This window comes from Trachypithecus francoisi, unplaced genomic scaffold, assembly GCF_009764315.1.
Source record: "Trachypithecus francoisi isolate TF-2019V2 unplaced genomic scaffold, Tfra_2.0 Lachesis_group12, whole genome shotgun sequence".
Classification (NCBI taxonomy): Eukaryota; Metazoa; Chordata; class Mammalia; order Primates; family Cercopithecidae; genus Trachypithecus; species Trachypithecus francoisi.
In genome coordinates, this window is record NW_022681457.1 from 109,800,259 (window position 1) to 109,814,716 (window position 14,458).

The window sequence follows — 14,458 nt, forward strand, 5'->3', positions numbered from 1 at the left end:
CTGGCACAATAGGCACTTAGTAATGTCAGCAAGTCATATTAGCTTTCCTCATGCCCCCTGCTACCTCCCCTGCCCCCATGAAGCCAGCCTTTGTCCCTATTCCTCATTCTGAACCCCTGTCGGCATCCCTGGGCAGGCTTGCAGCTGCTTTTCATGCTGACAACTGCACAGCCTCCTGGGATTTCTGGGATCCTATGGAGTCACCCTATTGTTAGGCCCGTCAAAATCTTCACCTGAAGGTGAAACCCTCAACTCCCATCTCTGAGTCCCAGATACTCCGGTAGCGACCATAAAAAACAGCTGAGTCACGTGGCTGCAGGCAGCTGACCCGGTCCTGTATAGCCCTTGGGGAGCGGGATTGGGGCTCAGGATTCCCGCAGTGACTCAAGGCCTCCGAGGGCAGTGCTGAGTGAAGACCCCTTTTCCCTTCTCCGCTGCCACTCCCCAAACACTCTAAGCCCCGGGAACTCTTCCCTGGGTTGAGAAACAAGCATGGACCCCTGCTGCCTGGCCATCAGGGAGCAGAGGACAGGAGGGCCCTCCAGTGAAGGAGGATGGTGGTGAATTGAGATGGGCGCCTGCAGCCAGGCAGACCCGGGGACTCCACAAACAGCGGAAGACCAGGGACGGTCAGAGCACGAGGTGCCCACAGAGAGAGAATCTAGACTGGAGGTGACAGAGCTGTTGGCCCTGAGACAAATTAGGGCCATGGAAATTTTCCCCCAATGGACCCTAAATTAAAAAAAAAAAATTAGTTGTCAATATGAAAGAATTGGGGTGTATTATGTGAGATTTTTGGCTTCTCTAGAAGATCCGGAGCTCTGCAAATACTGGGCTGGCATTGCTCTGAGCAGCCTCACTAGAGTGAGCAAAGCTGCTTCCTTTTGCTGCGGCACGTGCTGGCCCCACGTGGCCATGTCACTGACCTGCCTATCTGCAGGGTCCCCACAGGCCTCTGAGTTTGCGGCATAGTTGAAATGAGGCGAGTAAGCGTCCAGCCCAGTGCTGGCATCTGAGAGAGCCCACAAGGTGGGTCCTTGTCATTGTCACCCCAATATGTGTTTGCAGTGGGTACTGATCTAAAACAGCAGGTGGTGACCGTAATTCCAGCTTGCTCTGCGAGGTCGTGCAGTCGTGACGGCTAATGCTTGCCTGGTGCTTTACAACTAGGAAGCATGAGCTCACTGCATCCTCCCCAGAGAGGGGGGACTCGAGATTCCCAGGGACCCATTTTACAGATGAGAAAAGTGGAGCCAAGAAAAACCAATCAGTTGTGTGCAGAGGGCACAGCCCGGACTCAGGGCCTGGGTTCTAGCTCTGTAGCGGAGATTTTCTGTCACGTGAGCCCCTGCAGCCCAGAAAGAAGCAGCTGGGATGTCTTGGATGCGTCTCTCCATTTACTATTTTATCTTTGCAACAGCCAATATGTTTTATCTCCATTTCAAAGAAAGAGAAACTGAGGCTCAAAGGGATTTGGTATCGCACAGCTGATATGTGCCAATGCTGGGATTGAGCCTGAGGATCTAGCTCCGAAGCCCAGGCCTTTCCTCAAGCCCCTCCCTGTAGGAGGCTGATCATTTCTGCTGGGCTCAGGCTGTCACTAAGATAAGTTTGTTTCTTGCACACACGTGAAGAGATGCAAGGAATTTGGAATTGGCTCCTACATTCAAGCTGCCATCAGTGACCCAGGCCTGTTATCTCTAACCCTCCATTTGGGGACAGTCCCTCAAGGTCCTCCTGGCTTGTCTCGAGTCTCTTCCTTGCCACCACAGCTCTAGTGCCCACAGTGACAGCTGTCAGAGGCTGCTTCCTTCCCTCCTGGTCCACACGCCCTGGCCACAGGCTCCACACCACCCCCACAGACATCAGCCTCCTAATAAGGAAGGAAGCTGGCCTAGTATAGCATGGAACCAATTTGGATGTGACTCTGACATTTCTGGCCTGTCCCAGGGAAAGCAACTAGGCAGCTCAGAGCCACCAAAGGGTGATAAGGCACTCTGGAGGGCAGGTGGCACCAGACACCCCGGCAGCATGGACATGCCCATCCCCTGGGTCTCTGTGCCAACAGACTCAGCCCCTCTGTCTATATCTAGGACCTAGGACAGCAGCAAAATAATGAACACCCTGGGACTGGCATTTCCCCGCCAATGCGTGGGGCTCTGCCTCGTGCGGGTGCTGTGCACTGCTTCGGGTCCTTTCTGAGCAAAGGGGATGCTGAGCTAGAGGGGCTGTGACCACACCTGGCCTTGTGCCTGTCACCTCCCTTCTCGAGGCACACAGGGATGTCATATGAGCCACCGAGACTTCTCATGGCGAAACAATGGTGGCATGCTTAGAGATCGCCACAGAACCACGGACAGCACCCTTGAAGCACAGAACAGTGGAGCTAAAGGGCCTGAAGAAGTTGTCTGTCCCAATAGTTCCCAGTCGGTGACCCACCGAATGAGAGTAAAAGGCGTGGATCTGTGGTCACGTAAGTTTGGGAAACACTAGATGGGCAAAGGTAAAATATTTTTCTTCATTGCAGAACTTGTCAGAGCCTTAATAAGTGAATGATCTATAAGGGGTAGAGATACGATACAGTGTTTCCAAAACTTACTGACCCAGGGATTTTTTTTTCCCCCTAGTTGAGTCTTACGGTTGGAGGCAGCTCAAAGCAATGGCCAGGGAGTCAGGAGCCCTGGGTTCCAGAACCAGTTCAGACACTGATGCCCCCCTGGGCTGTGGACAAGCCCCCTCCCATCTGCAACATGAGGGGAGTGGACAAGAGACCACTGACACCCCTCTCAGCTCCCACACTCTTGCTTCCTCTGGTCCTATTCTGGGCTGGCCCCCGCAGCTTGGGCAAATTGCTGAACTTACCTGGGGCTCAATCTTCTCATCTGTACAAAGGCCCTGTCCTGCCCACCCCACAGGGCCGGCGAGAGGCTGACATGAGATCACCATTGCCATCGTCATCGTCACTGTCATCATCATGGTGGCTAAGGTTTATTGCGCCCTGTGCTAAGCCTTATATACATATTGGCCTGTTTCATCCCTGCAGCCACGCTCTGACCTAGTATCTTTTTACCCTTATTGTCCCCATGAAGAAACGAAGGCACAGCAGGTGAAGTCCCTTGCCTAAGGTTACCAGGTAACAAGCGTCAGGCCTGAGGTTGAAACCCAGGGAGTCTGCCCAGGATGTAATCTCTTAACCCTGACCGCTATCTCCCTGTGAACTGTGAATCGCCGTGACCTGGCGAGGCGCTGCTCAATGCAGTTGTGCTGTGGTTCATGGCGGAGACATTCATGGCCTTGGTCTTGTCTTACAGACTTCCGGAAGTGGGGTCAGGGGCCCCATTTTCCTATTTCCTGTTCTACCAGGGTTAAAGAGGGGCTCATACTGCCCCTCACTGATAGGGAGGAGGAGTGAGCAGGGAAGCTGGGGGACACCCATGGGGAGTGACTCCTCTACCAGGCTGGTGCCCCCCTCCCTTCCTGATCACACCTCAGAGACCCCTGGAGGAGCTTGGAGAGGACGTGCCCCCTGGTTTTCTCACATACGGCCTCTCAGCGGCAGAGATGCTACAGAACCGTCATTCACACTTATTTCAACAAGCGGAATACACTGGAGTTCAGGTCTAAAGGGCAGGGAGGAGGACGGCAGGGAGGAACCCTCCAACACGGTGGCTGCAGCCTTCCCCTTGCCGACCGCCTTCTGCGGCACATCCAGGGACTTCTCGGATTTCACAGGCCACAGGTGGAAAACCACTGTCCTGGTCTGTTTTAGAGACAGCCTAAGGCTCAGAGAGGGAGACCAGCTTGCCTGTGGTCACACAGCAAGTCCTTGACAAGCTGAACACTGGGAGTCCAGAGCCAGGCTCAGGGGCCCAGGGGGTGGTGGGGCTTCTGGGTGAACAAGACTGGGCCTCCTCAGGAGCCCAAGGGCAGGGGTGGGCAGAGGCCTGCAGGCCCCTCTGTAGCAGCTCCACGTCTGACCACTTCCCAGAGTGCAGCATCTTGGGCTGACCTGCCTCCAATTTAGGGCTCATGGTTCTGGTGTCCATGGGACATCACTGGCCCCAGACCGAGGCCAGAAGGTCCACCTGACACTTGGCAGAAGTCTCAGTCGGCCACAGGTCGGGAGGGGTCGGATGGACTCAGGCTCAGAACTCAGATCTCACTCAGGTTTGACTCCTGCTTCTGCCACTTCCTGGCTGTGCATCTCTCGGAGACTCGGGGGACCTCTCTGTGCCTGCAGTGTGGGTGCTACTGCAGCCTTCTGAGGCTGGCCTGTGGTATCAGACACTCCAAAATGCCCATCCCCTCTGCTCAGCAGGGCCTAGCAAGGCCCCAAGCAACAGGTTGCCTGGGGGCAGCTTGGGGTCTGGCTTGGGTAAGGTTCCTCCCTTACTGGGGGGACCCTGAGGTTGCCCTGGGAAAGTGACCTCAACCTACCCTGTGATGGCCCCAGTGAGTCTGCACTCCAACACACGGGCACCACACTGCCACCCTCAGTCTCTGCCCTATGTCACCTCCTGCGACTGCCCACACCAGGGAGCTTATTCAACACGCACACAGCTCATAGGGCCTCGGCCTTAGACCTTCTGGTTCGGTAGCTACAGGATGGGGCCTGGGAACGGTATCTTTAAAACCCAAGGCTAGGTCAGGTTTGACAACCACTGATTTCCTCGTGGTTCTCAAACCTCCTCTCTTCCTCTTTTCTTCTCACTCACTCTACCACGGAAGCTCTCCCATGGACTCGTACACTGAAGTCCGGTGTGTAACAGGTAAGTGCAGAGCCACTGACTGAGGATGGGCTAGAGCCCTGCCTGCTGATTCTTTCCTGAGCTACCGCAACCCCTTGAGGGACTGCTGAGGAACCCCCTTGGGTTCCACGGAACACAGTTTGCAAACTCTGTATTTTGTCAGTCTCTTCCTCTTCTGGATTAAGGGGCTGAACCCTAAAAAGCTGGCCTACTCAGGGCTCGGCCTCATCCTGCCAATGAGGCTTTCATTCTGATGTTCTCTGAAGCTTTCTATTGCTCAGTGGATCCTGAGAGGGGGCTTGGGGCCAGTGGGTGACCTGAGACTGCACAGCAAAGTTACCGAGAACATGGACTCTGGAACCAGACTGCTAGAGGTGAATCCCAGTTCCCTAAGTGTGTGACTCCAGGCAAGAACTTCACCTCTCTGTGCCTTGGTTTGTTCATCTGTATACTGGGGATGACATGTATTTTGGAGAGTTACTGGAAGGATTATATGAGCGAGTATCTGGAAAGAGCTTAGAACAGTGCTTGGCACAAATTAAATACTGCATAAGTGAGGCAGCCCTGACTTCCAGACCAGGCTGGCCCTGGGTTCTGACAGTAGCGTCTTAAGTGTTTCTATTCAGACCTCAGAAAGACAGAATGCTGTCAGAGCTGGTGGATTCTAGGGGCAAATAACTCACACCCTCCCTGTTCCGAGATAGAGCAGCCCAGATTCTCTTTTGTAGCAGTGCTGGAAGTGCATTTGCACTCTGAGGGCTGGAGCTCACAGACCCTGGCAGTTGGAGGAACTTTACACACACAGCCTGATGACCTGATTTTACCCCAGGGACAAGTTTTGATTTGAGTCATTGTCAGGCTCAAGATGCGTTAAGCTGCTTTTCACAGTTTTTTTTTTTTTTCCTATCTCCCATTAAACTTAAATCCTCAGGTTACAAATTACAAAGAATAGTAATCATCGGGCCAGCCCTTTTCAGTCTCCAAAAATACATTCAGTTCTCATTTCTGAACCTATGAGGTGGGGATGGTAATTACACCCACTTTATAGATGTGTACACTGAGGCTCATAGGTTAAACAACTTGCTTAGAATCAGATGTGGGGCCAGAACTGGGAGTGCTTATCCAGGTATGGCCTGGAAGCCACTGTTAGGCTGCAAGGGTCCTCTGGATGGGGGCACAAATGACTTCCCAAAGGCAAATCTTCTGTTGAGGATTCTGGAAGCACGACACGCAATTTTACAGATTCTCTTGTATTCGTGCAATTAACAGCTACTTACTGGTAACCATAAATAAAGTAATCAGGAATTTTCAACACCTAAAACTCAGAAATGCAAACAAGCTACCAGCCAGTGTTTTCTGGGCACTGTGATTCAGAAGCATGGTTTCTGTACACAGCCTGGCAACGTCCGTCACAAAGCCCTCCAAGGCACGTGCTAGGTCATCAGAGGCCCTGCCATTTTCAGAATGAATAGGCCAAGATTTTCCCTTGCTGCTATGCCTGCATCAATCCCCTTGGGATGATTTTTTTCATGGATTCCGTGTGTTGCCCTATAGAGTACCGTGCTGCATATTTGCATATTTTCCAGCCACGGGGCTTTGAGACATCATGCAACTGTGGTTCAGGTATGAAATATCCATACCTAGGCTGGGTGCGGTGGCTCACGCCTGTAATTCCAGCACTTTGGGAGGCTGAGGTGGGTGGATCATCTGAGCTCAGGAGTTCGAAATCAGCCTAGCCAACATGGCAAAAACCCATCTCTACTAAAAATACAAAAAGTAGCCAGGTGTGGTGATGCATGCTTGTAGTCCCAGCTACTAGAGAGCCTGAGGTGGGAGGATCGCTTGAACCCAGGATACAAAGGTTGCAGTGAGCCGAGATTGCGCCACTGCACTCCAGCCTGGGCGACACAGTGAGACTATCTCAAAAAAAAAAGGAATATCCATATCCCATTTGCCATCCCAGACTTATACCCTCAATTTGCCTATAGGGGGACACTTCTTTAGTGAAATACCATGACTCTGATATTTAAATAACTTCTTTTTTTTTGAGACGGAGTCTCGCTCTGTCGCCCAGGCTGGAGTGCAGTGGCCGGATCTCAGCTCACTGCAAGCTCCGCCTCCTGAGTTTACACCATTCTCCTGCTTCAGCCTCCTGAGTAGCTGGGACTACAGGCGCCTGCCACCTCGCCTGGCTACTGTTTTTTTTTTTTTTTTTTTTTTTTGGTATTTTTTAGTAGAGATGAGGGTTCACCGTGTTAGCCAGGATGGTCTCGATCTCCTGACCTCGCGATCCGCCCGTCTTGGCCTCCCAAAGTGCTGGGATTACGAGCTTGAGCCACCGTGCCCAGCCGATATTTAAATAACTTCTAACATACAAACTGTTAAGGTATTTGTAAGTTTTGGGCGTTATTTTGTAATGCAGAATTATGAATATACTTTTATAAAGGATAAGCTGATACGTGTTCCCTATTCATTCTTCATTATCACCAGGTTCTGTAACCACTGGAAAATGGGGCCAGGGACCGGGGCATATTTTGCCCTGCCCAGTGGGGGTCCAACTGGAAAAAGCCTAGAAGCCATCTGGGGAGTCTAGGAAGTCCACTTTGTGAAAATGCAAGTTTTGGAGGAAAAAGCCCAGAGATGTTTATAAATAATAGACAGGGTCTCACTCTATCACCCAGGCTGGAGTGCAGTGGCTCGATCTCGGCTCATTGCAGCCTCGACATCCCAAGCTTGAGGGATGCTCCAGCCTCAGCCTTCAGAGTAGCTGGGACTAGAGGCGTGTGCCACCACACTTGGCTAATTTTTGGCCCAGAGGTATTTAAAAAATCATTTTGTCAAATGACTGATGTCCCCCACGGTTCAGACTCGCTCTGCCTGGATTCCCCAGGAGCCCAGGTTGAGTGACAGGTATGACATGTGTCACAGGTGCAGGGCGGCTCCTGGACTGCAGGCTCATGCTGTGGCAGGGAAGGGTGCCACAGAGCTCCCCGGGTGTGGGGAGCTGCACTACCCCCCACACCCGGGGATCTGTGTCAGGATCTGCAGCTCTGGCACAGCCGGGGGTTTGACTGCGGGGCCAGTGGAGGCAATTCTGTTTCTGACTTGGCCAGGAAGAGGAAGGGAGAGCTGGTGCTGGACAGCAGCCGGTTTCTGCTCTGATTCCCCTGCTGATTCCTCTCTAGGGGTGAGCTTTCTGGGCTGGCGGGGAAAAGGCTGATGCAAATAGACTCAGTCACGAAAGTGAGGCAGTGCAAGGCTGTGTCAGAGGCTACCGGTGGGCGAGGGGCCTTGAAACCAGGCCCAGATGACGCTCTGAAGATGCCCCCCAGGGAGAAGGCCCAGCTGCTTGGTAGCAGCCCCTCACTGCTCAGATGGTGGAGTGGTTCAGGGCACAAACTGTAGCCAAAACTCCATAGTTTGAGGCCCAGTTCAGTTGTCTCCTGGCTCCATGACCTCAGATGAGTTACTCAACCTCCGTTTTCTCATCAGTGACAGGCTGTTGGGAGGGTTAACTGAGTTAATATGTGTAAATTGCACAGCATGGACCCTGGCCTGTGGTAAATGCCTAACCAATGTTAGATACTATTATTATTATTGTTATTATTGGTTACAGCTGTTTTAGCCTGCCAATGTGGGTAGGAGGAGCACACAGACGGGCCACTGAGTACAGTCATGCAGGTTGTGTACTGAAAAACCAGGACACCATTCATGTGGTAGCCTGGAGAATGGCACCTTCTGCAGTAATGCAGTGCACAACCTGTGCAGCTGGTATGCTGACCCTGGATGCTCTGGGCAGCCATACTCCAATTTCTGACTAATAGGTACCATTTGAAGTTGGACCATTTGGAGCAAGGTCCTGGAGAAGATTCTTTTTTTATTTTTTATTTTTATTTTTTGAGATGGAGTCTCACTCTGTCACCCAGGTTGGAGTGCAGTGGTGCAAACTTGGCTCACTGCAAGCTCCAACTCCCGGGTTCACACCATTCTCCTTCCTCAGCCTCCCTGGAGAAGATTCTTTTTTTTTTTTTTTTGAGACGGAGTCTCGCTCTGTCGCCTGGGCTGGAGTGCAGTGGCCGGATCTCAGCTCACTGCAAGCTCCGCCTCCCGGGTTTACTGCCATTCTCCTGCCTCAGCCTCCCGAGTAGCTGGGACTACAGGCGCCCGCCACCTCGCCCGGCTAGTTTTTTTTTGTGTGTGTTTTTTAGTAGAGACGGGGTTTCACCGTGTTAGCCAGGATGGTCTCGATCTCCTGACCTCATGATCTGCCCGTCTCGGCCTCCCAAAGTGCTGGGATTACAGGCTTGAGCCACCACGCCCGGCCCAGAAGATTCTTTTAACGAAGGAGGTACGGTGGCTTTTGAGTGGAGCTACGAAGACCCAAATAAGGTGTGGCCTGGCTCTTGAGAAGGTCCCAGGATGAGGCACAATAGCTAGGGCGCTGGCCAAGTCATTCCTCTCTGGGCCAAAGTTTTTGCCATGTGTCCAGCATGAGAGATGGGGTTCATTTTGAGAGGGCAAAAAGGCTTTATTCTTGTATGCCAACTGCGATTGACTGGCCGTGGCTATCTGAGGCTACGTAAAGTGAGAAATCAGAGGCCACTTTGGGATAGGCAGGAAGAGCTCTTCAATTGATTTGTGATGTCTGCATGGGGCCAGGGAGAAGGGAGTAGGGGCATGCGTGTGGCCACACTTGCCCTCCTCAGATCAGCTCAGCGATTCTAATCCTGGCAACCCTTTAGAATCACCAGAGGAGATTTAAATACACTTCGATTCCAGGAATATGGCCTGGCATGAGTATTTTTTTCCCCTAAGGTGTGGTCAGGCTGAGAACTGCTGGGGTAGATGGCCCTAAGTTCCTTGTCACCCAGGGCTTTCCCGGCCTTCCCAATCCTACCACATCCACTTGCATCCTCACTCACTGGCGGCTCAATTTTAACCTCAGCGCGCTCTCTGTATTACATAGCTTTATGCTTTCTTCCTGCAGAGGTGGGAGGGGACTTAAAAGCCAGTCCTCCATCAGTCTTATTGCTGGGGAGAACTCTTTTTTCAGTTGGGAGATAGAGGTTGAGGGTACTGATTATGTCAGGCTTTGGGGTAACCTGGGTATCCTCTTCTTGGGACATACAGTGGAGTCTCGCTGGGGGAGGCCTGAGTTTTTTATCTGGGGAGTTCTCTTGGGGCTAGGAAAAGCCTGGCTCACTCTGGCTTCAATCAAGGAAGCCTGTGGCTCCCTCTCTGTCTCCCTGAAGCTCCTCTCGGTCCTCCAGGGAGGGTGGGATCATGGGACGTGCAGAGGCCCACTGAGGTCTGCAGGAAGTAACACGCCCCAACGCACAGGCTCCTCTGGGGCCTCTGGAAGGAGCTCAGGGGGAGAAGGAAGCAGATGAAAGCTGACTGGGGCCACTAAGCTCCACAATGCAGGGTGCCAGGTGGGGGGTGGTGCATTTGGACCACAGGGCAGCCCTCCAAATTACAGTCAGGGCAGCAGAGGCGAGATGCTTCTGGGAGGCTACCCCGGCTCGGCCCCCCAAGGGCCCCGAATCCAGCCAGCTTTCCTCAGCCCCTCCCATCCCCCCTCCCAGAACCCAGCCCTGGAAGTCCAAGGAGCAGGTCATGCCAGCCTGTGCCTCCCAGAGGGGCACAGCCTCCCACCCGGAGCCAAATAGAAGCAATCAAATAACATAGAATTCGATAATATTTTAAAATAAGCTTTATTTAGATTTTTTTTTAATATTTTATATTTGCATCCATGCCTTCGAGATACCTTTTCCCACGGAAAAGGTTATTTTCATCTAATGTTACCCATAACTCATTCGCTATTTGACGTAGTTCTCTTAAATAAATCATCCTTTAGTAACTCTTAGAATTATCTCCTAATTTACAAAAACTGAAATGAAAAGGAACTACTAAATCATTACCAGGAGTGGTTGCAATCTTATTTTCTTGTAAGTAAAGGGAAAACAATAAAAATCAACCAAAAACGAAATTCATGGGCGAGAAAAGTATTTTCTAAAATCTCTCTCCATGGAGAAAGGTGCCAGCTTGGGTCGCTCCCCCTCACCCCTAGGCTCGGTTAAACAGTTTGGCCAAAGGAGGACAGAAAAGTCCTTAGGAGGGCCTCTGCCTGCTTGCCCTTTGCTGACCTTTGGACCAGGTCAGAAGGAAAGTGTGGTTTGCTCTTGAGGCTTTGGACACAATGTTCCATCCCTTCTGATAGAGACACTCTAGCATTTGAAAATCTCCTTGCTTCTTTTTAAGAGCTGAAAATGTTACCGTTAGCAGAAAGCGCAACTACTGTTGTCTAGAGGTGTGGGTTGAGCTGTTAGTTGTTAAGGATGGGCAGAAGCAAAAGAAAAAGGAAATTGAGTTTTAGGCCTTGGGCAGACCTAGCTGAGCAGCTCACACGTCCTCCGTCCCCCAGTATTAAAATGCACACAGTTCCTTTGCTGGTGAAGCCTCTTTGGGGTCAACGCCACCCCCGGAATAGGCAGACGTTCCTGCCAGCCCTCCTCTCCTGGGGTGGGTAGGCTCAGGCTGCCGTGACAAGTTGGGGCACAGAGTCCAAGGGATCCTGGGAGGTTCTAAGTGTGGACGATGGAACCAACGAGAATGGGGAGGGTGGAGGGCTCAGGTATTGGACTCTGTGTCCTCACTGTGGCCCTCCTCTTGAAGTGGGTGCCTCCCCTAATGACACCTGCCTGGCCCACCTGCATCATAAACCCAGGGCAAGAAAGACACAGCTGCAGCGAGGAACAGATGCTGCTGGAGGCCCCTCGGGGAAGACACTCAGGCCAGGGTCCCACTGGTCGTACCCTTGGATGTGCGGCAGGCTGTCTTGCCCTGAACTCAACCTCTCTCAAAACACAGACCCAAAGAAGAGGATCATGACTGTCAGCACGCTGCTCACTGAGGTCGTGTTCTGTATGTCAGATAAATAAATATATAGAGAAAGGCCCGGAGGGAGGTCTGGGTGGGAAGAAGGTGGAGGACACTTTCATGCATGGGCAGGAGAATGGGAGAGACAGAGAGAGAGGGAGAGAGAAGAGAGAACAGAAAAAGCAAGCTTTGAAATCCAATGGTCCCTGGGTTCTGGCCACCCTAAACTACTTTGCACAGTTGGGTAGCAGCATGGTAACAGAACAGACAAGTCAACAGAGACACCCACCTCCCGCCCACCCCATGGAAAAATAGACATTCCAATATTTATGTAATAATTTAGATAGAATAAGTTTTCAGCATTTGTGCAAATAAATTAAATGAAACAATTTTCTTTTTTCTTTTTTTTCATAAAGAAAGAAACGGCAACGCAATTTAAAAACTGGTAGGCCGTTTAAAAGAGCCCGTTTGACCTCTGATAAACCCAGCCAAGACAAGGCCCCTTGGCCGGGTTCCCGAGTCTCTGTGGAGAGCGGACCTTACCCTGACGACGATGGCGTTTTGTGGTTAAAGTGACTTGGACGCACCCCCAGGACAGGGTCTGGTTCCACACGTTCACACCAGGGGGGGCGGGAGGGGGGACATCAAAAACAGAACACATCCTCTGCCAGACGGGCTCCAGGAGTAGCGGTTTGGACGAGGGACATTTACAAGCACGGAGTGCACAATAGTTTTGTTATTTACAAATACACAGCAGTCCTTCAAGTTTTCAAGTTTCATAAAAAGGAGGAGGGGAGGAGAAAGGGGGAAAAAACAAAAACAAAAACAAACCGACGAACCAAACAAAAAGAAAAAAAAAAGAAAAACCGAACATTGAAGAAAAATAATAACAACACAACGGTATCGCTCCAAAGACGACACAGAGTTGACAGGTTCACACACGGTTTGCGGTATGTACATCAATTACAGAGGTGGCGACGCAGGGCAGAGAGGTTCACACTCGTGTTTTCGCTTGTTAGAGGCGCTCGGCCACACCCAGCACCCGTGTGTGCCAGCGCACACGTGCACACGCACCCCACGCACGGCCACATGCGCACCCACGCTCGCTTGCACGCACGCCCACACGCACAGACACGCCTGCAGGCAGCAGGCGCAGGGGAGCTCGTATCACCAGTCTGCGTCCTCCTCTATGTAATAATCAGGGGCGGTACCATCAAAGAGGCCGGGGTCGAGGGACTTCCGCTGCTTCCCTCTGGCGAAGACGCGGGAGATGGAGCCGAATCCCATCTTCTCTTTCTTCTTTTTCCGTTTTTGGTCTTCAAGATCCTCTAGTGACTGAGGAGTCAGGAGCCACGTGGCAGAGGGTGGGGGAGAAGGAGAAAGGCAAGCTTAGCTGGGGTGCAGACTGCAGTGGATGGGATCCCGGGCAGGGAAGGCCTCTCTGAGCTTTAAGCCAGTGGGGTCAGGGACGGGCTGGGATGGTTGAGAAGCCACCTCCAGGGCTGGAATGCCAAGGTCAGCCCCTCATTCGCTGAGCAAACATGGGTCAGTCACAGAAGCTCTCAGGGACAACAGTAAGACCCTTCCAAGATTGCCACAGGGATGTTGCTAAAGACAGGATAAAGACGCTGAGAACAGGCCAGGCACGGTGGCTCACACTTGTAATCCCAGCACTTTGGGAGGCCGAGGCGGGTGGATCACCTGGGGTCGGGAGTTCGAGACCAGCCTGGCTAACATGGTGAAACCCCGTCTCTACTAAAAATACAAAATTAGCCGGGTGTGGCGATAGGCACCTGTAATCCCAGCTACTCGAGAGGCTGAGGCAGGAGAATCACTTGAACCCAGGAGATGGAGGCTGTGGTGAGCCAGGATCGTGCCACTGCACTGTAGCCTGGGCGACAGAGTGAGACTCCGTCTCAAAAAAAAAAAAAAGAAAAAAGGCCGGGTGCGGTGGCTCAAGCCTGTAATCCCAGCACTTTGGGAGGCCGAGACGGGTGGATCATGTCAGGAGATCGAGACCATCCTGGCTAACATGGTGAAACCCCGTCTCTACTAAAAAAATACAAAAAACTAGCCAGGCGAGGTGGTAGGCGCCTGTAGTCCCAGCCACTCGGGAGGCTGAGGCAGGAGAATGGCGTAAACCCAGGAGGCGGAGCTTGCAGTGAGCTGAGGTCCAGCCACTGCACTCCAGCCTGGGCGACAGAGCGAGACTCCGTCTCAAAAAAAAAAAAAAAAAAAGGAAAAAGACCCTAAGGATGGTGTCTGGTGTACCACAGGCATTCAGTCCATGTGAGCAGCTGTGGTCATTTGTACTATAATAATATTGTTTAAATTCAATTTGCCCACAACTTTCAGGTGCTTCTTAAGGGCTTGTAGGAGGATGTCCATGCACTCGGCCACTGACCGTGGTCACGTCCACAACGCGAGGCCATAGGGAGGAAAGGCGGCCACAGGCCCTGTCTGCCGTGTCAGGGCACTAAGCACACAGTGACATGGGCAAGGGGTCCTGGGAGAGCCCGGAAAATGTGGAGGAGTCTGGAGCCTGTGTCAGCCGAGGACAAGGGCTCGGCACTTGCCCTGGACAGGAGACCGTATGGCCACTGCGGGTTCCAGTTTCGATCATGACTCTACCTGTGGAACCCTGGAAAGCACCCCAGCTGCTCTGAGACGTTTTCTTGTCTGTGACGTGGGAAAACAATATTAGATGGTGGTGGTGGTGGTGGTGCTAAGGTCTACTCTGCCCTCCTGTTAGGGACACTACAGGCATCTGGGTGGTATCTGCAGGAGAGTTTTGCAAACCGCCAAGTGCGTCACACAAAGACATATGGTGG

General features: G+C 52.1%; 1 protein-coding gene across 2 annotated transcripts in view; it reads right to left on the bottom strand.

The window, feature by feature from the left end:
• Positions 1-14,458, bottom strand: part of KAZN (kazrin, periplakin interacting protein) — a 511,204-nt gene that overhangs the window by 41,146 nt on the left and 455,600 nt on the right. Inside the window, exon 8 of one of the 2 annotated variants that reach the window (XM_033228238.1) lies at positions 12,839-12,962. In XM_033228238.1, coding sequence (XP_033084129.1) covers positions 12,839-12,962 — 124 coding nt within the window. Of the gene's footprint in view, positions 1-10,445; positions 12,963-14,458 lie in introns of those variants that run through there. The other variant, XM_033228237.1, reaches the window with a different exon arrangement.